Here is a 27670-nt window from a genome sequence, read left to right as displayed (position 1 = left end):
ACAGGAGTCCAACAGGCCAGTGCCCTGGCAGCATCACACCAGAGGTTTGGACCAACTTTAGACTTTTTGGGTCTGCCATCCATAGACTCTGGGGTGTTCATGCACCTGTCCTAAGTAGGCTGGTAGCCGAACCCAGGCCCACCCTTTACTCTGGGTTCCAGCCCAGGGACCCTGTATGAAGCAGATGAGGTCTGTCTGTTCAGATCCCCTGCTGTCTCCTTAGTTTCTTCCTACCATGGCCTGTAGCTAGGCCTTCCTCACAGTCTCTTACCCCTGTTGATTCTTCTGCTGGTCCCAAAGCAAATGAGAACCAAAGTAGTTATGAGAAACAAAAAAGTCCTGCACCAGGCCTACCTTTCCCAAAGGTGCTATGACCCATAGAAGTCTCTTTTTAGGCTCTAGCCCCAGCTAATCCTTCTTTCCAGGCAGCTTCAAGGCAGTGTCTGGTTAGACTCTGGTCCCAGCCAGGCCTTTCTTCACAGGGTTAGTTCAAGAGATCTACTCCCTCTCACAGTCAGCCATCAATGAGCTAGGCTTTTCCTCTTTTATCTCCTTCCTCCAGGCCTGACACCTTGTGCTGATGTAAGAGGATGGGGCTGATGGGGCCCACAGGCTCTCATTAATCCCTTCCTGGGCACTGTGGTCTGTATACCCCTTCACACCTCTTTTCCAGCAATAAACAGATGTGATTCTGATGCTGACTGAGTTTGTACCAGCATTGTCATTCCAGGGACTATGCCAGGTTGTTCTAGTGCACTAATAAGTGCACTGCAGCACTGCATGACAATGTCCTTATATAACTAATCTATGCTTATTCTAATTTGAGACTTTTCTCTTTAACATCTGAAATGTTTCAGATGCAGATCATGGAATAGCCTCTCCTCATAATGACACTGGTGTGTCTGAAGATGGCATATGCCCATCATCATGAAGGGCAGACTCACATTAATGTGTCCTATTCCCTCCTCCCCCACCTCTGAGCACATGGGGTTGGGTTCACCTTTTCTTTATCATATTTTATTCACTTCCCTAATTTAATGTGAGAAAGTTAAAAGTTCTGCCTAATCCTTTTTAACATTCAGAACATTTTCCCTATGTGATTTACTGCTGGATTTTCAGCACCATGACCTGGAAGGTATTTTGCAGAGTGACTCCCATTAACATTAACTACATCTAAGAGTACACAGACAGCAGACATTCTACAAGGGCATATGACTGGGCAGGGATTGAGGCAGTAGCAGGGATAAAAACCATTCCTGTATCTGCTCACATGATAAAGGATGGACATTAGTTAAAATGAGGAGCCTGATTTATGGGGGAAGCATAAGATATTAGGAAGTGTCAGAAAACATCTGAATCACTAATTAATACACTTGGTGCACTGAATACTAATAAGGTTCAAGGGGCCATAGTCTACATATTAAAGTACTACAGAGAAGCAGGAACAATACACTGATGAACCTCCAGCAAACTGGCTCAAATAATGAGAAGCTTCCAGTGTAGAAATGATTTTAATTCATTTCTTGGATGCAGGTGGGGAGAGCAAGTGGACGTCTCTTAGTGCATTGCTAAATCCCTAGTCATATTCCCCAGAGACTAATAGACAAAAAAGGCAGCTGAGACACCCAGAGGAAGAGGATCTAGAAAGGTTTCAGAGGGTTCCTGCCATCTGGAGAAAACAGGGCTGGTGTTTGCTCAATGCTGTGGTAGGTCTTTGTTTAATTTTGCCATAGCTGCTTCACACTTCCTCTGTTTGCTGAGGAGACTCCTTCATAGAAGTTCTATTGTGCTTTCTGTTCATGTTCACATAAGGAAATCTAACCATGCTGGAATTCAAATATCTACATGTTAGGATGCACACATGCAGGATGTGCCTGAGAGAAATACTGGGCGGGGTGGGAAATGAGTACACAGGCCAGGTGTGTTCTGAGCAGGGGTCTGGAGAGAGGACTCAATGAAGGAAACTGTGGAATTCAGGGAAGTCCTATGGTCTGTTTTATGCAGGAGATCAAACTAGATGATCACAATGGTCCCTTCTAGTTCTCTAATCTATGAAATTTTTAATCTATGAAAATATTGTGTCTCCTACAAAACTGTCCTGTTATAGCCTTCACTCTTCCCCCTTATCTAGGACCAGCTTTGACACTTCTTCCAAATCCCCAGCTACATGCTGCAGGAGGACAGTTGGTAATAGGTTCTCATTACATTTTTATTCATCACTACATTATTCCACCACAACAACACTGTCATGGAATGTGATTCTCTGTGGGTTTGCACACAATTACTCACCATGTTCTAAGATGTATTTCACAATTTCAAGGTGCCCAGTTTTGGCAGCATAGTGAAGCAAGGAACAGTGGTCAGGTCCCTGGATTAACAGATTAGCTCCTCTTTTACAGCATTCTATGAACTGGAATAGAAATGCACAGACAAGACAAGACTACTGTAGGACATGGTGCCCACATAAATAAACATGCAGGTAAATTAATTGTCAGATTTGCTAGCAGGTGGCTAAAAAGAGCAGGGGTAACCATTACCCAAACTTTAGGCCCTTACAATGCAGAGCAAAGGCTTTTGACCTAAAACTAGCAAGATTTACAACACAGTGGGTTAACAAAGGCAAATCACATTTCCTGAGCAGTGGGTCATTGGTGATATAGTGTAGATGAATTATTGCTTGCAAGTAGGGCTGGTCAAAAATATTCATTGAGATTATTTGAGGTTTTTGTTTGTTTGTACATTTTAATTAAAAATTGGGTTGTCAACTAAACATTTCACAAAAAGTGTTCACTTTCTGTGGAATATTCCAACTTCTCATCAAAAAAATAAACACCAAAAAAACTGAGCCATAACCAGAAGAGTTTTATTTGGAAATACATGGTGCCTTATGGGAATTGTAGTTCAGGTGCCTCATGCCCCGAGTCCATCCAACGGGATTGGGGTACAGAGTTTATGTACATGTAGGTGTCTGCAGATGTGTAGTGGGGCGGATCGCTGTGTGTTTGTATGAATACATGTTAGTATAGTGATAGTGCTTCAGTCTGTGGACTTGTTACACTTACCCGGAAATTCGGCGGCAGTCGACGGGAGTTACGCAAACCACGCAGAGTAGTTTGTATAACTCCCATCGACTGCTTCTGCGCGCTGTTCACATTGCGTTGAGCCGATGGGAACAGCGTTCCCGTTGGCTCAGCACTACGCTAGATGAGGGGGTGGACTTATTCAGTCGACTCCCTCATCGATTGAATGGGTCTATACTGGCCACTCAATCGATCATGAAAGATCGATCTGGCAGCGGCGAATTTGCCGCAGCCAGTGTAAACATAGCCACAAAGTCTGTATATGGATTTGTGAATGGCCCATGTGTTCAGGAATGGGTATACACTGTATATTGCTTGGAAATAGTAAATTGTTCTTTTTATTGTCATGTATTCCCATGTATATTTTTAGCCAATGGGGGCCCTAAGCACCAAAGAAAGAATCATTCCTAAATATACTTGTATACATTTGCAGCTGATATCATGGGAAGAATGTTTTAAGAATTAGGTTTTGGGTACTCTCTCTCTCTCTCTCTCTCTCTCTCTCTCTCTCTCTCTCTCTCACACACACACACACACACACACACACACACACACACACTTTTCCACTTGGATCTCATTGTAGGGGATGACACACGTTGGGAAGGAAGGAAAGAGCAGGTGATTGCTTTTCAAAGTTGCTGCAGGCTCTGGGAATTCATAATATACATTACAAAAAACAGTTCTGACTGTTATGACAATGGGACATTATTATGTCATGACAAAGTCATGATACCCCTGGAGAAGAGGTTCCCCACTCAAAGAAGATTCAAGGGAGAGTTGTAGCTTGTAAGTTACAATAGCCTTAAGAGATGGGGCAACTGTGCTGTGAAATTCAGACTACAATGTGATACAAGGAAAGAGCAACATTTTATGACTAAATGGTGGTTACAGTGAATCCTCTGTATTGCTGCTGCTGCTGCCAATGGGGTAGTGGGGGCAGAAGTGTTGATTGAGGTGTGCATCTGCAGGCAAAGATTTGAGTAATAGAACTGTCACTTTTACAGAAAGCTTCAAGGTTTGTTCCAGATAATATTGCAATTGTTAGTCACGTACCCAAATTCAGGGACATGTTTGCAAATCCCAAAAAATTTAAGGTATATCTACACAGCAAAAAAAACCCCAAACCCTGGGATAGGCAGTCTCAGAGCCTGGGTCAATTGACTTCTGCTGGCACGCCACGGCTAAGAATAGCAGTGTAGATGTTCCTGCTTGGGCTGGAGCCCATGCTGAGAGACCTACCCCCACTGCTGGGTTTCAGAGCCCAGGCTCCAGACTGAGCAGGAACGTCTACACAGCTATTTTTAACCCCACACGCTTGAAAGTAAGTTGACCCTTGCTCTGAGACTCACTGCAGTGAGGTTTTTTACTTGCTGTGTAAACATACCCTTAGCTGCTGAAAAATAGGGGCTGCAATTGTCAGAAGTGAGCTTCACATTTATAGGAGCTAAACACTTTCCCTCTGCCCCATTTCCTCCTCCCTGAGTGAGTTACCAATAGCTGACACTTAGGGCTGGGCCAAGATTTCTTGGGTTTAAAGCCCTACTGAATGTAGAAGAACTGGGCTTATAGTTAATCCTGACATTACAGTGCAGTGCAAAGGAGAACAGAGTAATCAACTATCAGAAATGCCATCTATCAGATCATTAGATGCTAAACCAAAGTCCCTTTTTCCTACCATTGTAGTTGTCTAGGTGGAAGTTTAAAATAGCCTTACACTCTTCAAAAAGAATTGAGGACAACTCCAGTGTTCTGACCAGCATTCCCATTTCAGTAAAAGAGGCTTTATTGTGCAAAGCTGGGTTGGTGATATCACATTGCTCAGTGCTGCATTTGCCTACATAATCATTTCACTGTGTAACCAATCCACTGCTCTGTAAAATGCTTTGGAATTCCTGGTTACGAAAGGTAGAGCATAGAACACCAGATCCCATTCGCTTGAATTTTAATCACACCTCATCTGGCTGTTGTTCCTCTAATATTCAACATACCCTGCAAGTGCTATTTGGCTACCAATCTTTACAGTAGTATATTTATGTTTTGAGAGAGGAGTAGAATATAACTCACAGTCCATCACAGCTGCAAATAGCTGTGAAGAGGGAGAAACTCAGCCTGCTGTACTTACCTTCAGAAAATCACCGGCTATTACTGCCTGTAAAAGTGCTGCAAAAGACAAAAGACAAGACTAACATCAGAGATAAGGACACCAGTACTTATTATTTACATAGTTCCACAGATGAGTGCAGTGCTTGACAGTATTAAAAATACATGAGACACGGTCCCTGGTCCCAACAACCTTGCATTCCAGTATCACAACCAAATGACCAGATCCACACTCTGGGTATGGCTACCCTGAAGCTGGAGGTGCAAGTTTCCAGCTCAAGCAGACATACCCATGCTAGCTCTGATCCAGCTAGTGTGCTAAAATAGAAGTGTAGCAGTAGCAGTGTGAGCAGCGGGACAGGCTAGCCACCCCAAGTATGATCCTGTCCAAGACCTGATGTGCATACTCAGGGAAGCTAGTCCCTCCTGCAACTCATGCCAGAGTGACTACACTTCTATTTTTAGGTCATTAGCTTGAGCAGAGCTAGCACGGGTGTCTTGTTGAGCTGGGAATCACACCTTCTTGTTCCAGTCTACTCAGACCCGCTGGCAAACATTACAGAATGAGGGCGGGAGATAAACGAGAATATGTCAAACCCTACCAAAAGTTTAGGCCAATGTTTTCAAAAGTGGCCAGTCAGGTTGTGCGCCTCAATTTTTGACTGCCCAACTTAAGAGATGTTAGGTAATTTGCAAAGTGCTTGCAGCACCGGTCTAACTCTGTTCCGACCGCAGTCAATGGTGAAACGCCCCCATCTGCTCCCATTGAAGTCAAGCTAAGCCAACGCTGAGTGCTTTTGAAAATCCCAATCCAAGTTTCAGAGCGGCCAAGCACCCCTATCGCCTTTTGACTCCAACTGGAGCTGGGGTGTCAGCATGTTCGATCACTAAAATGAGGAAAGCGTTACTAAAAACACTGGGATCCTCTCAAAATGTATACTGATGGACAAGCAATGGGTCCAACTCTATCCGTCCCAAATGCCAGAGCAGTAGTGGGTAGCAGAAGACTCAGAAATAAACAAAGGAGAAAACAGCATTATTATTAATATTACAGAAGCTCCTAGACACCCCAACTGAAAGGTCGGCCTCCATTCTAGTAGGTACAGCATGAACATCTAGTAAGAGACAGTCCTTGCAGCACTTGCAATCTAAGCAGACAATGGATGGGAGGCATAGTACTCAAGGTCAGGGAACACATCAGTGGAAGCACAGAGACTGGAACCCAGATCACCCAACTCCCAGTCCGTTACCCTACTCTAGCCACACTGATTCCCTGCATGCCTCCCCTGAACTACAGATCAAACTAGATGATCATAGTGGTCTGTCTAGTCTCTCATTTGGGGTGTGTAGGCACTTCTGTAATATAAACAATTAGCTGTGAGCTACTGTGTGCCAGTGGATAGGACAGTAGACTGGGAATCAGGATTCCAATCCTGATTCTGCAACTGATGAGCTGTATAACTTTAGGCAAATCACTTTCCCTTCCCACTGTTTTTAACAGTGGAACAATTTACCAAGGGCTGTCATGGATTTTCCACCTCTGGCAATTTTTAAATCAAGGGTGGATGTTTTTTAAAAGACATGCTCTGGTTCAAAAGGAATTATTTTCGGGAAGTTCTATGACCTCTGTTATACAGATAAGTCTAGATGATCACAATGGACTCTTCCGGGCATGCAATCTATGAATCCTCATATACTGCCTCCCCCAACTCCTAATCATTTTACAAGAAAAGAGAGTGGCAAAAGACTAGAGTTCTGAATGTTTTGGTCATAGCTGTACTGTATAACTCATGGGAGAGTTTCTGCACACTCGCTGGGCAGTAAGTAACCACAAATAAGTGAGGGTGATACAAGTCTCCTACCACAGAGCTATTTTCTTCTTCCTTTCCCTCCCCTTAGCATTACATATACAGTAAAAATCAATAGTGAACAAATATTTCTGGGAAATAATGTATTAAGACCCATGAGACAGGAAAGCATTTGAGTGCATGCCTAAGTCCATCTTGTTTACAACAGCACTTAAGTGCATGCTTAACTTTAGGCACAAGCATGAAGTTAAGGATGTGCTTAAGGGGTTCTTGGATAAGGATGCTTTTCTGAATTAGGGCCTAAAGGAGGAATAAGAAAAACAACACCATAGCATTTTATCTGGCAAACACAGCATTGGAACCACCATAGTGAGTATTCCACAAGGAGCTCATTACTGCTCCAGGAATAACATCACAAATGAGTTAAACACTGCAGGGGAGGGAGGGAGAAACCAACAAATGTTTCTTTCTTTTAAAGCACATGGAAAGCCACATGGTATGCAAGAGGTGGATTTCTATTGCCTAAGCAATGTCACTTTTGTACAAGAGATCTGGGGATTTTTTTCTCGCTGCATCGCCTGGCTGTGGAGCAGTGGGAAAAAGCAAAACTTCATCCAGCAGAGTGCTGAATTTGGAAAGCAGCATACGATCACAGTTCATATTTATCCCACAGCACTTAAGGCAGTTTCTGAGTGAGCACTAGTTAACAAACTAGGTATTGTAAATCAGCTGGCTGCTGCACAATGTTCCTAAGTAAAGAAGGAGACACAAAGCAAAGGGTAAGAGCCAGAGTTTGTGCTTCAGACTCGATTTTCACATACACGGGTTTAAATCCAGTGTTTCTCTTCTGTCTTCAGTGGATTTATACCAGTCACAACAATGCAGAATTTGGTCCTTTGTGTTTATTTGTTGCTCATTTTGTATACAAGTCTTGGCTTTTGTCTCCTTGGAAGATTTAATCTCTTGGGTATGGCAATCTCGTGGGTTACTGCAATTTTCTGTAAGATATTCATATAAATACTGTGTCCTCCCCACAAAATGAGGAGTCAGAAAATGGAGGTTATTTACTTTAACTGGAAGTTATTCCAGATGTCTGGTCCCTATCTGTATTCCACATGTGGGTATGCATGTGTTTGAATCTGGATTTTAATAAGCAGTGTCCGTTGGCCCGCACATGCACAACAAATGTCCTTGTGGTTCAGAGTGAGAGTATAAGAGGCAGTGTGGGTCAACAAAATCATGGAACAGGTCCTCAAGGAATTCATTTTGAGGCACTTGGAAGAGAGGAAGGTGATCAGGAACAGTCAGCATGAATTCACCAAGGGCAAGTCAGGCCTGACCAACCTGATTGCCTCCTATGATGAGATGACTGTCTCTGTGGATGTGGGGAAAGTGGTGGACGTGATATACCTTGACTTTAGCAAAGCTTTTGATCCTGTCTCCCACAGTATTCTTATCTGCAAGTTACAGAAGTATGGGTTGGATGAATGGACTATAAGCTGGATAGAAAGCTGGCTAGATCATCAGGCTCAACAGGTAGTGATCAATGGCTCGATGTCTAGTTGGCAGCCAGAAACAAACGGAATGCCCCAGGGGTCAGGCCTGGGGCCAGTTTTGTTCAACATCTTCATTAATGATCTGGAGGATGGGTGGATTGCACCCTCAGCAAGTTTGCAGATGACACTAAGCTGTGGGGAATGGTAGATACCCTGGGGGGTAGGAATAGGATACAGAGTGACCTAGACAAATTGGAGGATTGGGCCAAAAGAAATCTGATGAGATTCAACAAGGACAAGTGCAGAGTCCTGCACTTAGGATAGAAGAATCCCATGCACTGCTACAGACTGGTGACCGACAGGCTAAGCAGCAATTCTGCAGAAAAGGGCTTGGGGGTTACAGTGGACAAGAATCTGGATATGAGTCAACAGTGTGCCCTTATTGCCAAAAAGGCTAATGACATATTGGGCTACATAAGTAAGAGCATTGCCAGCAGATCGAGGGAAGTGATTATTCCCCTTTATACGGCGCTGGTGCGGCCACATTTGGAGTATTGTGTACTGTTTTGGGCCCCCCACTACAGGAAGGATGTGGTCAAATTGGAAAGAATCCAGCGAAAGGCAAAATAAATTATTAGGGGGCTGGAGCACAAAACTTATGAGGAGAGGCTGTGGGAACTAGGCTTGTTTAGACTGCAGAAGAGAAGAATGAGAGGAGATTTGATAGAAGCCTTTAACTAACTGAAAGGGAGTTTAAGGGAGGATGGAGCTAGGCTGTTCTCAGTGGTAGCAGATGACAGAACTAGGAGCAATGGTCTCAGTTGAAGTGGGGAAGGATTAAGTTACATATTAGGAAAAAACTTTTTCACTAGAAGCGTGGTGAAACACTGGAATGAGTTACCTAGGAAGGTGGTGGAATCTCCATGCTTAGAGGTTTTTAAGATGCAGCTTGACAAAGCCCTGGCTGGGATGATTTAGTTGGGGTTGGTCCTGCTTTGAGCAGGGAATTGGACTAGATGACCTCCTGTGGACCCGCCCAACCCTAATCTTCTATGATTCTGTGAACACCCCTCAGTTCCTCTTCTCACACTAAATCCAATCCAGATCCAAAGGAGAGGGGATGGACAGCAGGCAGTGAAATACCAATAGAACCCACACATCTCAAAGAACTTTCAGTTACAGTAGTGCATTCCACCAGTTGTGCATTCCTATGTGTATTTCACACGTCGGTGATAGACAAGCAGTACTCAGACTGGAGATTAGTGCAAGAAACCCAGCAACAAAGATGCGTGAAGTATTGCAGATCCCAATGCTGGATCATACGTATGGAACTCCAGGTGGCTGCTCTGCATATGCTCTGTATTGGGACCTCCTACAGGGATGCTACTGTGTCAGCTTGTGCTCTCATACAGTGGGCCATTTTACCACCAGGAGGTGAGATGCAAGACAGTTTGTAGCATTTGATAATGCAACCAGAAACTCACTTAGAAATCCTCTGAGAGGATATCACGTGATGATGGGATCTCTCTGCTACCACAATGAAGATTCTCAGATACTTCCTGATGGGCTTGGTTCTTTACAAGTAAAAGGCCAGTGCACACTTGACATGGACGGAATCAAGTCTATTCTCTTCTGACGAATCATGGGGTTTCAGAAAAAGGACAGGTAAGTGAATACACTGGTTAAGGTGAAATTCTGAGGAGACCTTGAGTAGAAATTTAGGATGAAGGGACACTTTGTCCTTGTGAAATACTGTAAAGGGGGAGTCTATCATGAGAGCTCCCATTTCACTGACCCGCCTGGCTGAAGTGATGGCCACTAGAAATGCCACTCTCATGGGTAGATGGGACATGGAACATGTTGCTAAGCGTTCAAATGGAGGACAAGTACATTTTGACAGCATGAGGTTAAGATCCCATAGTGGTGCTGGTTTAATGACTAGTGACAAGGCCTTGATGAGGCCCTTCGTGAACCATGTCGTAGTTGAGTGCACAAAAACAGAGCGCCCGTCTACTTCAGGGAGCGAGGAAGACAGGCACTAATGACTGCTAGGTGGACTCAAATGAGCTAATCAAGAGACAAGAGCTCTTTAAAGACAGGGGTAATCTAAAATGATTGGGGAGACAGATTGTGCTGCACCCAGGCAGAGAAGCATTTCCATTTAACCAAATAACAGATTCTGATGGATTTTTTTTTGTACTTTGGGTAAGTATAGCCTGGAGAGGGGTTGAACAAGAGCGCTCTACTTTTGACTTCCATCCAAACTTCAGGCCACGACAGGGAGAGAGCCTGGGCTGAGTGTTTGACCCTGCCTCTGTCCTGCGTCAGGAGTTCTGAGAAGTGGTGGATTTTGATTGGAGGGTGAGCTGACATTGACAGAAGATCTGGGAACCAAAACTGTCTGGGCCTCTAGGGTGGTAGGAGAATGGCCATGGCCTCTTCAGAATATATCTTTGGAAGGAGAGGGATGGGAGGAAACACACATCTAAGGCTACTTTTCACTGATAGTAGAAGAGTGTCACCTTGTGAGTTGCGGCCTATGGCTCCTCTGAAACAATATAGAGGAAGTTTTCTGTCCATTTGTGACTCAAAGAGGCCCTAGAAAGGTGTGCTTCATCATGTGAATATGTCCAACAGAATGGAGTCCTGGATTTCCCACTCATGGTCTGCAAGAAGTGCCTGCTGAGGTTGTCTGCTAAGGAATTGTGAACTCCTGGGAAGCATGCTTGGATGGTGATGTTCACCAGTTCCAAAGCCTAACTGCCTCCAGACAAAGTGGGTGAGATCTTGGCTCCTCCCTGTTTGTTTATGTAGACCACAGTGGTGATATTGTCTGACATCACTTAGATGTGGAGGGAGCAAATGAGTGGGAGGAAGGCACTGCATGCAAGGTGAACTGCTCGCAGCTCCAGAATGTTGATATGCAGTCTGGCCTCCCATAAGCTCTACGTGCCTTTCACAGTGCGACTGTTCAGGTGGGTGACCCACCCCAGAAGGGACACATCTGTTACAATCATGGGAGTGGAGAAGGGAACTCCTACTCAGACCTTGTCTGGGTTCAACCACCAAGTGAAGGAGGCAATGATCCTGGTGGGAATGGTCACCTAAGGGTTGATATGGTTTTGTTGGGTAAGTAGACCGAATTGAGCCAGGCCTGCTGGGAACATAGATGAAGCCTGGTGAAGGGTGTCACATAAGTACAGGCTGCCATATGACCTAGCAGCAATAGGTACGTTCACACTCTAGTCCTCGCTCTGTGGGAAATTAAATAAATTAGGGTGTGCATCATTTGAAACCTTTCTATAGGAAGGAAGGCTCTTACGGAAACAGAGACTGATGTTATATAATTATGTTATATAATTGGCAAGCACACAGTGTGCAGCAATGCTAGATTCCCTAAACTGCCTTCTCAATAGACCTCAACTCTCTTTATTGGGAGCAGAGGCTAGTTCATGTTCCATACCTCTTCAAAGCTTTGACCTCTTTGCAGAGATTGTCAGTGGTGCTGGGGTTAGGTACAGACACCAATCTACTATAAAATGGATAGCCAACAATTCATTTCATATATGTTAGCTGCCGTATGGTAACAACTTTTAGTAACTGAGTTACGCAAATTTTGAACCCATGCCCTAGAGACTTTGGCAGTGTCTTTTAATGCGTAAACAAATAAAATAAATAAATAAAACATACCAGTGTCAGTGTCACTACATACCATGTCAATAGATAATGCAGTAAGAATAGAAAATCAACCATCTTACGCAAGGCTATGAAACTGATTGAGTTCTAGTGACTTCATAAACCAGAGCAGCTTACATTATTGGAAACCCACCCCCAAGAACACACACACCAAGAAGGAATGTCCTCTGTGACAATATAGCCTGTATGGTTTTTTTAATTAATATGTCAGCTTCCAGAGTTTCTATCTGAAACAATGGTTTTTATTTCATATCTGAGAAAAGCCATGTTAGTATTAATGGTATATCACACAGTTACAATAATCACTTTCCATGCTTTGCAACCAAACAAGGCTATTTCTTCACAGCTCTAATGTGCTGCCGTATGATAAAGTTGGTGACACCACAATTTAATATTGGGTAATTGACCATAAAACTTTATAAAAAATAACTAAGTCCTCACTTTTAATTGTTATCGATTTTAATATGAGATGTCTCTATATCAGGAGCAATGCCTAATCAGGTGAGAGGTGGGTAACCAACACACACACACACACACACACACACACACACACGGATCCCTCCTCTAATCAGAAGGGTTTGCAAGCTAAGTATATTCATAGAGCCTGGTAGCGTTGACTGGTCTGAGATAATTCAGAACCCCATATATCAAATATACTTGCACCATGTTATTGTCACACCATAATTATCCTGCTAAAAAAGAAGAATTGAAAACAAATTATTATTTTGGTTGTTCTGTCAGCTCTGCTAATAACTTGGCATTCTATTGTTCTTTATTTAAAATGATAATGGTTGACAAAGGAGGACATTTAATAAAATTAATACACAAATAAGAAGCAATTTACGTGCATATATTTAATCCCGAAGGATCTCAAAGCACTTTACAGGCTACAGTCAAACCCTGCCAATGTGCACATGAGTAATTTTACTCACATGAACAGTCTGACTAACTTCAATGGGACTGTTTCTACAAATAAAGTTACTAAGCAAGAGTCATGGCATAAGTTTACCAGCTCTGGACCTGATGGGCACCTCTCTCCACTGGACCTCAGCCTGGTTCCCACTACTCCCCTCATCCTCACCACCACTGTACAAACTATTGCACACTGCGTGCCATTCAAAATTTGTACACTTATGAAAGAGTCTACTATTCCTTGGGGAATTCCTCATTATAGAACTAAGAAATATCACTATAAAAGGGTAGAATTCTCCTTCAAACCAGTGAAAATGTTGAAGTGTACCCATTCTATAAAGGGATCATTGAAATGCAACCAAGTGGTCAAACTAGGTCAAAACGTATCTATTTAATGTTGCATATCAGCATTATACAACAGAAAATGAAGACTACAATGTCTAACTACAGGGCAGTGAGGGTAGAATTTAATTATCTACACTTTGGCTAGCAAATCGGGATTGATAAAATCTGTAACTCTTTTGCAAAGTGCAATGAAATATGTAATGGCCACAAATGATCAGGACCTTGTTTCAACCTCTGAAAGACAATACTCCAGCAGCACAGTGCCGTCTGACACCATGCTGGTGTTCGGCACTTACTCACCAATACCATTTCCTACAGGACCTACTCTAGGTGCTCCTTGAAAGTTTCACCATGAAATACTGACTTGTCCTAACCTTGAAAGATATGACAGGATTGCAGAATGTACAGTTCAGTTTCTTAGCACTTATTAAATTTAACTTTGATCATTCACTGCCAAAAAATTCCCAACCTAGAACTCATTACTGCCATTGTAATGAAATTGTGTGAAATTCATAAACTTAAAAATTGAAAGTAATTACTGTTTTATATGTTGAAAAGTTAAAAGGTGAACTGAATAGTGTCAGGAATATGGTGTTTTCTTTTTAATCTGGCTGAACTTTACCTACCAGCTAAGGACCTGTATGATAATCATAGAAGCATAGAAGTGTAGGACTCGAAGGGATCTCAAGAGGTCTCCTAGTCCAGTGCCCTGCACTGAAGGCAGGTCTAAGTATTATTATTAATAAATAATAAGAAATGTCTTCAATCTCAACTTTCCATTAGATTTATAGCAAACAAAATAATGAGTTCTCTTTCAGTCAGAAAGCTAAATTTTCCAGTGTGAGAGAGATCTACATAGGGCTGTAATTTAGAAATATACTTTTTTCTCTGTAAACATGGCCACTTAATTGTAACATCTCCGTACATTACGTGGCTATAGAGATTCAGATAAGATCAAAGCTGAACATGAAATAGTGACATGACATAATATTATTCAATAATATGTGGAATTGACTCATATTGGGCTATGTGTTACAAACTTTCCAAGAACTTTCTCCCAGTCTAATAGTTTAATTTATTTTAGAAATTTTTAGAAAACCAAGAAAGAAAACAATATAAAAAAACCTTGCCAAATTACAATAAAGAAATAAATAAAACAGATAATGAAAGGTAGATTAAAAACAAATGTACACTTCAAATTGTAACATAGTTTAAAAAGCAACTGCATTGCGTGGCATTTTTCTGTGGCCCCAGTTTCCTGTGCACCCACTTTCTCTATCTGAAAGGCTGGATCCTGTCCTGCTCTCCACTGTTGTTGTCAGAGTTCGGAACACATGGCGGCTGGTCATGCAGTATATCATGAGCTCCCAATCGGCATAGGAATCTAAGGCGCTTGACCTGCTGTGTGCCATTGCAACCAAAGCTGGATTGCTGTTAGCATTCACGGAGCATCTGTACACGGTGCACTGCCGCTTTTGGGTGCATGAAACAAGCACTGACTGGTGGAATTGCAGCATTAGGCAGGTCTGGGATGACGAGCAGTGGCTGCAGAATTTTCAAATGTGCAAAGCCACCTTCATGGAACTCTGTGCGGCGCTCACCCCTCCCCTGCGGTGCAAAGAAATCAGAATGAGAGCTGCCCTCTCGGTGGAGAAGCACACGGCAATTGCCGTATGGAAGCTGGCAACTCCAGACCCACTACAGTAGATTGCTAATCAGTTTGGAGTCGGGAAGTCCACGATTGGTGCTGTGTTACCGCAAGCGTGCAGGGCCATTAATCGCATTGTGCTGTGAAGGACTGTGACTCTTGGAAATGTGTGAAAAAGTAGATGGCTTCGCAACAATGGGAGCCCTAACTGTGGCGGAGCAATACATGGTATGCATATCCCAATTTTGAACTCAGAGCATCTTGCGATGGAGTACATCAATAGAAACGGGTACTTCTCTATGGTACAGCAAGTATGTATGGATCACTGTGGGCATTTCACTGACGTCAAGGCGGGTTAGTCAGAGAAGGTGCATGATTTTTTTTTTTTTTAAACATCTCATTGAAACAAACAGTACCTAGCAAAACCCTGCATCCCCAAAGAAACTTACAAAACTCCCTTAAGATGAATCCCAAGCAAAGTAGCCTCCATCCCAAGGAGTGCCTCAGCAGGGCTATGTGGTGGGCTGTACTAAGTGTGGCCACACCCTCCCACTGCTAAAGGCCCCTCCCCCTTAAGGGGAGGAGTCACTGGACGCAGGACAGAACTAAGTTCATGGGACAACAAATGAAAAAAGGAGCAGGCGTGGGGGGGGGCACAGGTTGAAACGAAGGAAGGAACCAGAAAGGGACACCGAGCAAAGAACCTCGGACAGTGCCCACTGCTCCCGGAAGGTGTCAAGAGAGCCAGCAGATGCTACCCAGAGGAACTCTGCCCAGAGGAGCAGAGGAGCCATTTTGACAATGAGCAAAATGAAGGTGTCTTTGTAAACAGCGCTGTGCTATACTGTGACTGCTAGCCAGCTTGCACTGTGTACCAATGTGAGCTACAACCACCATGACGGTTTATTCTTCACAGTCTGTCTTTATGAAATAATTAGTCACAACACACACAAAAAGCTGGGCTAGAGGGGGGGGGAAGCAGTGAGGGACAGTGTGAGCTACGCCAGCTAGGTGTAAATCCAGCTATCATTCTGGAAGCTGTCTGAAGAGGTGGAGTGAACGGGGCACCAAGATGGGCCAGGAGTTTGGTAGGAATGTGTGGGTGAAGTTTGAGGAGGCCATGAAAAGCAGTTCTACATTGGCTGCAAGGAGCAGGGGAAGCACACATGAATTCATCTGCAGCGTTATTAGTGACTTGAGCAGCTCCGTTTGCTACTCCATGGCTTTGATCACAAGCTCGTGACCTGCTATCACTCTCTCCTGGTTTTCCCTGCTCTCCTGCCTATCGATTTTTTGATTTTCAGACACAGGGTGTGTCCATGCCCTTTTTTCTTTTTTTTTTTTCCACCTCAGAGGTCTGGAAGAGTTAAGAACATCTCTTCTTTGCTTCTCCACGGTCATTTTCTTATCAGCTGCAGATGCTTGGCAGGTGTGGAGGGTTTTCTCCTCAAGGGCACATCTGTAGAAGCATAATAAACAATGAACAGAAGCATGACTGTGAGTGCAATTACAGCATTGATTCCTTACCGTAAAATACACCTCTTTCTCACTGTCCCCTGGCAAGTGCACAGTTCAATGATCAACCAGGGCATGGTGAGTTGTGCCCAATGGGAGGAGGGCACTCAAGCTGGGGAAAAGATCCTGGGTGATTGTTTGGGGTATTGATGCAGGTAGATAGGGACAATTTCAAATTGTGCCACCCTTTTCCGTAGGTGGGGGCCACAGAAGCCAATATCTCACTCCTGAGAGTAAGGAGAGATGCTAAGGTGCATCTCCTCCATGCAAGCAGCTTTAAACCGGGTCCCTATGCTGCTCACCTGTGTGCCACTTTGGTCCCTGCACAAGTGATTGCCAATTGGTGTGGGAAAGTTTCCTACAATGTGGGAAGAAATAAAGCAGCTCTGCTGAGGGATCTCCAGCAGAGGATTGACAAGTACCTCCAGGAAAGTTTCCTAGAGATCTCTCTGGAGGATTCCAGTGAGATCTTGTTGTGCATTAACACACTTTTCTGCCACACTGCCTAGTTTCACAGAGGAATGGGAAGCGCATGCAAACATGGCTACTCTTGTGCATTTCTAACCCTTCAACCAGCTGTATAATGCAACAAAGCAAAGGACAGCTGTACCTCATGTAAACAGGCAGCATCAGCTCAGAAATATCACTTACCTGAGCTCCCCTCTCCTGAATCCTGCAAGCCAGGGCTGGGACTGGCTTGAACCCTCTGGGTTCGAGAAGAAGTCCTGGCTGCCTATGTCACCAAACAACATGGTCCCCTGTTCCGCACTGTTCTCCAACTTGACCTCCTCATCCACAACTTCTTCGTCGGGGTGCAGTCCAGTGTCTGCTGTCTCCAGGCCCACAGAGGTAACTATGGGTCTCTTGGTAGTGGAGGTAGGGTTGCTGTCGAGGATGCCTTCCAGTTCCTTACAGAAGCAGCAGGTCTTTGGATCTACACTAGAGCAATGGTTGGACTCCCTAGCCTTTTGGTATCCCTGCCATAACTCCTTAATTTTTGTGCAGCACTGCAGCGGGTCCTTTCACAGCCTTTCTCCGCCATTAAATGAGAAATTTGAACATAGGTATTGAAATTCCTTCAGCTGCAATGGAGCTGGGACTGCACAGTCTCCTCTGCTCAAATGCTGATCAGATCCAGAAGCTCCAATGTGCTCCAAGAGGAAGACCATTTGGTGTATGGAGCCACTATGGTCAGCTGGGAAGATGAGAAGTAAGCTCTCCACGCGGACCAAGCAGGAAGCAGAATTTCAAAAATTCCCAGTGCTTTAAAAGTGGTGTTCAAACTGGCAGGGCAGCGGTGTTTCAACTGATGGCCACAGCAGTGAGGTTGGATATTTTGGGACACTTCCTGGAGGCCATTTACCACAATACAGCAAAGTGCAGTGTCTACACTGATGTTTTGTTGCTAAATGTTTGGTGCAAAAAGCTCCACGCCTCTTGTCAAGGTGCTTTTATTTTGTCACAAAATCAGGGGAGTTAGGTAGGCAGGAGACAAGGGGATTGCAGTGTGTACATCACCACTGTGTTGCAAAAAGCTGACTTTGGTTGACAAAATTCTGTAGTGTAGACAAGGCCTAAGAGATTGCAAATCAGAAAAACCTGTAGCTTCATCAAAATCTGTTAATTGTAATTAGGTGCTTTCGATGGCAGCCCACAAGTCTGAGGGATATAACAGACACAGGCAGAGGGTTTGCTAGGGATTGTTTGGTTGAAGTTATTTGTGTCTATATCTACACAACAATGTTAAACCAGGCACCTACCCCCCCTTGCATCCACATGCCAATTGTGTTAACCAAGGGCTTGAATGTAGGATCCCAGATCCCTGCAGGGCTGGAGGGTCCATGTCCATGTTAAGATGGGACTTAGGGTCCAAGCACTGTTTCTTTCCTGTATACATAGCCCCAGCCTGACTTGGGTCCCAGAAGTCCTCTGGATGTCTCTCATAGTTCCTTAGAGCAACTTCTTTAGTCCTCTCTATGCTGACAATCTGTTCTACAGTCTATTGCACTCTATATTGCAAAGGGAAGCCACAACTCCCTTTGTAAACAGCAGCAACTCAGGTCAGCATTAACCCATTGTCTGCTGAATATCAGTCTGCAAGCACACTACCAGAGACCCTGAAGGATTTTCAATGGAGACTGATCTCTTTTTGCAAAGATTGCTGCTTCCTGGTCACAAGCACACAGACAGATTTTGGTGCATGCTTCCCAGGTGCCCTTGCACACACAGCCCGAGGGAGGGCAGGGGGGCCAGAGAGCGGAGCGGGCCGGGGACTAAGCAGCTGCCCTGCAGGGAGGGGGAATGGCAGAGCTCCCAGCTCAGCACAGCCGGGAGGAAGGAATGCCCCCAACACCCTGCCTGTTCCCCCTCCCAGCAGGGCAGCCGCTTGGTCTCCGCTCTGCTCTCTGGCCCCCCTGCCCTCCCTGGGTCTGTGTGTGCAGGGGAGCCTGGCCAGCATACACTGTCAGGACAGTGAGTGGGAGCTAGCCCCAAATCTTCCCCACAGTTGCCCGGGGATCCGTTATCCCTGCCTCCTGGGGTGCAGCGGAGGCAGGGATAAGGGATCCTGGGAGGTGCTAGAGCACACTGCACTCCAAGCTCTGGGGTGCTCTTCACCGCTCCACAGCCAGCAGCCGTGTGTGTGTGTGTGTGTGTGTGTGTGTGTGTGTGTGTGTGTGTGTGTGTGTGTGTGTGTGTGTGTGTGTGTGTGTGTGTGTGTGTGTGTGTGTGTGTGTGTGTGTGTGTGTGTGTGTGTGTGTGTGTGTGTGTGTGTGGTTTTTTTTCCTCTGAAATCTATATTTTCTGTCAAACTTCAAAACAAAAACAGACAAAAATAAAAAACCCAACCGAACAAAAACCTTCATTGAATATCCCATTTTAAAAATTAAGAACTGCAAAGTTTCATTGTAATAGTTTGACATCCCTGGAGACTGATGTCCTAATTATCCTCAGAACAGGCACACGTGGGCATTTTCCTGCCAGTGCGACTCAACTGAGAGGTTAGAAAGCCCAGTGCTCAGATTAGTAATTCAGTATAAAGACTTCTCAAACTGCAGTCATTTTACTGGAACCGCTACCAAAGGAGCTAATTATGCAGTTTATGTACTCACGTGCTCCTTATGGGCACCTGAGACCCATCCATAGCACTGTCACAATTAGGAAACAAGATGGGGCAGTAGAGTTTTCCCACAATGCAACACATTCATAGGGCTAGAGTGTCGACACGGGAGGGGGTGCTAGACACTCTGGAATAGGGTTATTTTGACTTGGGTCTGTGCACTGCAGTGCGGACGCCAGAGCAGTTCAAGCACGAGTCAGAAAATCCTTAATCTAGGATTAAAATGCAATGTAGACGCTCAAGCTCAGGGTTCCCTCACCCGGGTCAGTTGACTCAAGTCCCACTAACCCTAGGCTTACATTGCTGTATAGACGTATCCCGAGAGGCACAAAGCCAGTCGAAGGTGAAAGAAGCAGTGGTGAGAGTGACCCTGAGAGGAAGCCAAGAGACAGAGAATGTTTTGGATATACTACTTGCTAGAAACACAGACTTGGATTTCTGAGCAAGGAACCTGCCTTCTGCTGTTTGGTTCTACAGTGTTCAGTGCACATTCTTTGTAAATAAACAGGACTGAACCGAAAAATATCTAACTTACATAATTAATTTTGCCTGCTAACAGAAACAACACAGCAAGGCCCCAAATTTTGGCTAATCTCTCAGGCCAAAAAGGGGCAAGAATACCAAAGGCATGCAACAACAGCCAGCCAGGGAATTGTGGCTTGTTGCTGTAATGGTGCATAGCATACGTCTAGTCAAGAACACACTAATTTGCTACTCTCATCACTCTCAGGGCTAAATTTTCTTTTATAACTGTCTAAACAAAAAACATGTACACCCAAAACAGCCATTTTTATAAGTAAATCCTGTAAAATAGCATATCCAACTAACCCATTTGTACATGCAAATGAGTACACATGCACATTCTACTTCTGCAAGTTGAGAGACCGCTTTTGGAAAATGTCAGTCCTGTAACTAAGTCCTGTTTTAATAAGATCTGCTACTTGGATTGCATACAATGGTATACATTCCTCATCAATGTTTCTAGCTGTCTCTTAGCTAAGAAAGCATCGTCTTCATAAGCAGTTGAAAGGTGAAAGAGGATACAGGTTTGAATAAATCTGCCACCTAATTTAGGAATGAGACAAGACTTTTAAAATGTGAAAAGCATCAAGCGCTCAATGTGGTCATAAATATGTATCAGGAATCCTTTTCCTTTTAACATTTTAGCTTGAAACAAGGGAAAGTATCAAGCCCTTTCTTTAGAGTAGGGAGGTAATAAAAACCAACACAGCTGCTGCACAACTGAAAGCCCAGATTCTCATTTATACCAAGGCCCTTTCTCACCTCTCTGGCAGTATAAACGGGCCTTAGGCTATGTTCAGACTGACGGCGGCAAAATCGCCGCCACCAGATCGATCTTTCTTGATCGATTGAGCGGTCAGTGAGACCTGGTCAATCGATCACGAAGTCGACTGAGTAAGTCCACCCTCTCAAGTAGCGTAGCGCTGAGCTGACAGGAACGCTGTTCCCATCGGCGCAGCGCAGTGTAGACAGCGCGCAGAAGGGAAGCAGAGCAGTCGACGTCAGTTACGCAAACTACTCTGTGTAGTTTGCGTAACTCCCGTCAACTGCCGCCGAATCGCGCGGTAAGTGTTGAACCAGCCCTTAAAAAGGGGAAATTATATTGCACTCACTTTAAGGCCCATTAGGGCCTGATGTAAATGAGAATCTGTCCTGGAATGATCCTGTACAGCACAGCTGGTGTTGAGATAAGAGTGTAGGTGTGGCTGGGGAATGGAAGTATTTGATTGGCTGATGGTGAGGCAGCGCTTTTCCTTCGTGTATGGGGCAATTCCAAACAGCTTTGCAAAGGAAGGAATGACCGTGAAGGAGAAGGACATTCTGGGTAAAATGGTCCAAGAAACAAAGAATAGTTGCAGCTAGACACTGTACCATCTGGCTGACTTCTACACTGTATCCTAGAAAGCTATTTGTTTTTTAGACCGAGAGAGGAACAATTAATGTCACTTTCAGGAGTGATGAAATGGAGGGAAATGTTGCTGATCAAGCAAGAACACACACCAGGAGGATCTGAGCTAGCTAAATCCAGGCACTTTATCAGGGTGGCATTACTTTGGCAGGGGGAGAACTTTAAGCAGAATAATTAAACAATTACATTTTTGATTTAATTAAAAAAAAAAAAAAAAAAGACAGAAAGCAAAGAAAATTAAGGGCCAGACCATTCCACACACACACACCCCACTCACATCAGTGGCCAATTGCTCACACAAGTGGTCTCACTGAAGTCAGAGGCCTCTCTTCTCTCCTTTCCCCCAAGACCTTTGCAACCCCACATCTGGCCCTGCTGTGCACCGGGTCTGAGTAACTGTTCATCAATAGAGAAGGTATTCACAATATGACGCTATGTGAAAACCAGTTCAAGCATTTCGTGTTTTGCAGGACTGATTCTTTCGTTTTACATTGGCTCTGTGCTTGAATCCAGAAGAGCAGCACAGCTCACTGTCAGAAAGAGCAATGAGAAGAAAAATCCACATGCGAAGGACTTTCCATCACTGAGTTCTGCTCAGAGATAGATCTTCTTTCACTGACAATGTGTGCCTGGGTCATACTTGCTTCTGGACAGGGGGAGAAAGAAGCCATATTTGGGGAATTACCCCCATTTTTCTCTTTTACTCCTCACTCTGAGACCTCATACTCTCCAGGCCAGTCCTGACTTCTCAGAAAGGCTGCCCATTTCTCCCTCTTGGCCCTCCATCCCTCTATGTGACACTTAGATTCTATGATGAGAGGCACTTTGGAAATACTTAAGATAGATCAATATTACTCCTGGGCCGGCTGGAGAATATCCTGACAGAGCGATGTGAGGCCCTTCCTCCTGCAACAGGTACAATGTGCACTAATCCTAGCTGATGGGGCTGGCTATGGACACACTTTCAGAACAATATATATTAGCCCTTTCTTCCCTAAGTGGTTAATTAATCAAAATAAAAACCTGCAGTCAGGAGCCTCCCCTGCCGTGCAGTCTTTGATTTGTTCAGAGAAAGCATTCCAAGACATCTTCATCTGTTGCTATGTAAATGGCTGCAACTTCACCCTGAAGTCTACCGCCTCTCGGTTGGAGCTGTGTGAAACCATCGATCGCTCTTTCGAGAGCATTTGGCATTCAGAGCACAGCTCTTCTCTCTCCCCCCACCCCGCCCCAGCCCAGTTTTACCAGCACTAGGAGGTTTGAGGGTTTGTTTTATTTCTCTACACAGCTCTCTGTTCAATGTGACCAGAGAGTTAAAAGTGGAGCAGAATTCCTGAGGAGAATGTCCCTCTGCACACTAACACCAAACTTGGGGTGCCCAATGATTTCATGGAACAAAAAAATGAGGGGCCTCTGACAGACTATGGCCCAAGGGAGTGCAGCTCAGGTTTGGACAGGCCCACAGGGATACCAGGATATCTCCAGGAACAGAGACAGGCTTCTCACCACTTGCTTTGTGTTTTGGGATGCCTGCAACTGCCTCTTTCCCTTCAAAGGCTCAGCCCAACTCCCTTGGATGATGCAGGTAGCACTGAAGAACACCCCAGAAAGGACTGTGTTGGTGCTGCCCCAGGGAAAGGAAGAAGCTACCTCTGCCCTAGGCAAGAAGATTCTCCCAGAAATCTGTCACCCCACACCAGCCTGTGGAAGCCATTGGAGAACTTCCCAGCAGACCCCCCTCCAACCTGACCAAGGCCTGAGGAGGGCACTGAAGAACTTGTTTCTAAGGGGCCCTCTTCACTGAAGGCCTGTGAAGAGGGGGGTGAAGAATCTCCTTGCAGGTCCCCCTGAGGTATGGTGAGATAGGTGAAGAACCAGGTGGCAGGAGTCTCTTTCCCAAGGCCTGGGGAAAGACAAAGATCTGCCTGAATGGAGCCCTGAGGCTGAACTGATCTGTTGCTCTGAAGGATTGTTTTGATATGAGTCAATTCAAAGTCACAGACGCAACCCCCAAAAACAAAAAAATACCCCAGGCAAAACAACGTATCGACTCAAACAGACTCAATCAGGAAGTCAATGTAACAATGCCCCATCCCTATGCCTGCTCCAGCAGAAATCAATTCAACCCGCCAAGGGAAAAATCAACCACGTTCTCCCTCCCCCAGTAGCTATATGCAGACTCCTCTGCCTAATTGCCAGTTCTTCCTGGATGGAAGTTAGCCATGAGCCTTTTACCTCCTACCCACCATGCAAGCACAATTGGTAACATCTTCAGCCCAGCCCCTACCCAGGCCTCAGTGGATGTGTCTACACTGCATCTGGGAGCGAGCCTCCCAGCCTTGGTCCGCAGACTTGTGCTAGTGGGGCTCAGGCTAGCCTACTAAAAATAGTTGTGCAGAGGTTGCTTTGATGTTCTGCCTTGAGCTGGAAATCAGGGTTTCAAGCCTGGAGGTGGACATGAGAGCCCATGTTTCAGCTCAAGGCACATCAAAGCAACCACCACACAGCTCTTTTTAACATGGTAGCATAGGCCCAGGAGGCACAAGTCTGTGGACCCGGGCTTGGAGACTCGCTCCCAGACGCAGTGTAGACATACCCCAGATGAAGATGGGGAGTTCAGGGGTGTTCTTCAATCCCCTTTCTTCTCCCCCCACCCCCACAAAAACCTTGCTTTGCCAGGAGGTTCTTCATTACCTCCCAAAGCCCCAGTGAGATGCCACTGAGAGGATCTGCTTTGCCTATAACCCGGGCAGTTTCCTTCATTTGACAATGCTTGTGCCCAGACTGCGTTCTGCATCACTTCTCAGCAGTACTGACATCATCCTTGGGAGGTAGCACCTGCTGTCTTCCAGGCATAAGGGCAGCTGGGAAGGCCTGGGGAAAGCAGTTCATCTTGCAGCTCTTTCTAAAAGCATCCAGGTTATTCAACTAGACACATTAATTGTTAATGCCATTGTTAAAAACCCATTACACTCCTCACACGTAGCAGGGCCAGCCACCTCCCGTTTGCTTGCTCGTAGCCTAGGGTCTCCCTACAGGCAGCCTGCCTCAGTTTCCCCACTTGGACTGTTCAGTAAACTCAGAACACACTTCTGTCCACTCCCATCCCTTCTTGGGTTATGCTTTATTAAATTTACAAACATTTCAAATAAAGTCTTCAGGTCCACCCAAAAGTCCACACAACACAAAGGTTTCTTCTCCTCTTCTTCCTCCTTCTAGGCATTTTTGCCTAAGGCCTTTCCTGCTTTGGCAAGCCCATGCTGCATCCTACCTGGCGGAGTCTCAGTCCTGACTCTCTGCTAGAGCCTGCTCATGCCTAGACATCTCTAATCCTTGAGCATTCTCCCCTGCCCTTTACAGACCCCTGCTGCTCTTTATAGGGCAAGCACCCTGATCTCTTCCAGGTATGCCTCATTTTGTAACTGGGGTGACTAGCCCTAGCCCTTAAGGGGGATACTACTCTGTTACAAGCAGCATTAAATGACTCAGCATCAGCCAGTCTGCAGAGAGCAGGTCCAGATTGAGAGCTACTAATCCCTGCCAGGATATTAAAGACTTTTTAGTGTCTCCATATGCCTCTCTAAACAGAAAATCATCCTCTAACTTCTCCTTTCACATATAATTATTATAGTGTATTAAGAAGACTGGCTCCAAACTCTCTTTTCAATCTATTGTTCTCATCTTAATTAATTTCCCATTTATGTCCTATTCCCTTGTGGACTCAGAACCTACTCCCAAGAAGAGATAGTGAACTTAAAAATAAACACAGCTCACTGGAAATGCGGCCGGTGCAGCAAAGAATGTGTTGTCATGTCTAGTAAGAGAAAAAAAAGACAAAGCACAATTTTCAAGGATTGAGCAAATAGGGGTAACTAAATGAAGGGATAATTACTGGGATACAAAACTTGTCAGCGCCATGTCAAAATTTGACCTAGATGGAGAGTTACTAAACAACATTGAGCCTGAGTGCACCCAGGGAGTTGGTGCCTAAGTCCCTGTTTTAGGGCCTAAGTCCCAGTTTTGGGACTACTGTGATACAGAAAACTCCTGCAGAACTCTGTAGGCAGTTAAATTCACTCGGTGCCTCCATTTGTGCAGTGAAAGTTCCCTAGGTGCCTATGTTTCTGGCTCTGGGCATGCGCACAGCACCTCACTCTAAGCACCCAGACACCTATCTCCTACCTAAGCCCCAGAGCAATTCACAGACCAGGGGAAGATAGGTGTTCAGCCACCTAACTTGTGGGACGGGCCCGATACAATAGATGTGCTCAGAGGCTGCCTCCCAGACAGGCCCCTCAGGTGAATTCACACAAAGCAGCCGCCACAGGACCTCCCTCATGACTTTTAGCCCAGTGGCTAGTGTATTCCCCTGGGATATGGGAGACCCCTGGGTAAATCCCCATCCAACTGAGGGGGAGAAGGGATTTGAACAGGGATTGTTCACCATGCAGGTGCATGCTGTGACCACTGCACTATGGGATATTCTGATGTGAGGTCTCTCCAGTTGAAGCTCTGGCACTCTGGATAGAGTTGCTAGAGCAGGGGGAATGGATCCTGGGTCTTCCACTTCCCTGGGGAGTGGTGTAACCACCGGACTATAGAGCGAGTGAGTCAGTCCCTCGCTCAGACTCAGTAATTTCGGGCAAAGAGAGAGCATAAACATGAGAAGGACTCTGTACTATAGCCTGGCGGTAAGAGCACTCATCTGGCTTTATTTTTAAATAGGAAGACAAAGTTTACCATTCAAATATGCATGTCAGACTCCTACAGCAGTTATGCAGTCAGGCCCGGCCTTGGGGTTAGGCGAACAAGGCAATTGCCTAGGGCAGCAAAACCTAAAAGGCGGCTGCTGGGCTGCAGCCACATCCCGCCTATTCCTGGCACATAGCGGGGACCCTGGCGGCAGCCGCCAACCTCCTGCCTCCCTGGCAACGGCAGCCCGCCTCCCATCAGGTCCTGCTCGCAGCCAGAAACCCGGTGCAGCTGTGTCCCCTTGGCTTTCTTGTCAATTTCAGGGTTCCAGCAGAGCCCTGAAACTGACAAGGATGACAGCCCCTACACCGCTGCGCTTGCGGGGAGGGTGCATGTTTTTATTTTGCCTGGGGCGTCAAAATATGTAAAACCAGCGCTGTATGCAGTCCCTTGCAAGATCTTAAGGAGGCACTTTTATTGCAAGCCACTGTTTCCCTTTCTGTGGCCAGAACTAAATGGCCTTTTGTTGTAACTGATAAAGGTGCCTTTAACATGCATCCACAACAAAGAGTATTGTGTGTTTATTGGCTGGACAGCCCCAGACTGACGGTGCTATACCCTCCAAAGACAGCATAATGTATTGTCCTAGTGGGGATTAACAGAAGTGTTACTTGCATTCAATACTAGATACTGGTAGCACTTCTGTAATAGACACTGGAACTGCTGCTTGCAACTCATGCTAGAATCATTTAATGCAGAGATTGAGGCTGGAGAAGTAGCAGGAGGACACTCAGATACCAAAGTGAGGAGGATGGTACAAGAATCAATACACACTAGAATAGAATAGATCACCAAGGGAAAGGAGAAGTAAAGGAGGGAAACGGCAGTGAGGAGGTGGAAGGACGGCAAAGATGTGAGATACCAAGGAAAATAGTGGGGAGAGAAGATAAGAACGGAAATTAAATGGGGAAAGAGGCACAGTGTGAAGTAAAAATACAAAATGGATCACATCAGAGACAACTCCTCATCTCAGTAACAGCCAAGAAGCATTGTCATCAGAAAGCCAGTTCCAAGTTACTAGAAAGTAACCAAGGTGCTAGGAAGAGGCAGGATTATGTAAAGGGGAGAAACTGAAGCATGGCCCCCTACTTTTAAAATTGGGCCCATACTTTATATCATTGGTGGGACACCATGTGACCCATCTGTACTTAGGACAGCCCAGCTGAAAATACCATGGTCAGGGCAGGCTGCAAAAGGAGAGCAGATTCTCCCAGAACTGGTGGTAGCACTGAAGTTAGATTCCATGATCAGTCACAAACAGTGCTCCTGA

At 45.2% G+C, this 27670-nt stretch overlaps 1 protein-coding gene across 1 annotated transcript in view; it reads right to left on the bottom strand.

The window, feature by feature from the left end:
* DGKI (diacylglycerol kinase iota) overlaps positions 1-27670 on the bottom strand; it is a 280275-nt gene that overhangs the window by 7819 nt on the left and 244786 nt on the right. Inside the window, 2 exon segments of the mRNA XM_067536328.1 lie at positions 2290-2410; positions 5203-5240. Coding sequence (XP_067392429.1) covers positions 2290-2410; positions 5203-5240 — 159 coding nt within the window.

The sequence above is a fragment of the Emydura macquarii genome, unplaced genomic scaffold (genome assembly GCF_026122565.2).
Source record: "Emydura macquarii macquarii isolate MOO-44397 ecotype Brisbane River unplaced genomic scaffold, CSIRO-AGI_Emac_v2 contig_3530, whole genome shotgun sequence".
Taxonomy (NCBI): domain Eukaryota; kingdom Metazoa; phylum Chordata; order Testudines; family Chelidae; genus Emydura; species Emydura macquarii.
This window is presented reverse-complemented; position numbering and strand designations above follow the sequence as displayed.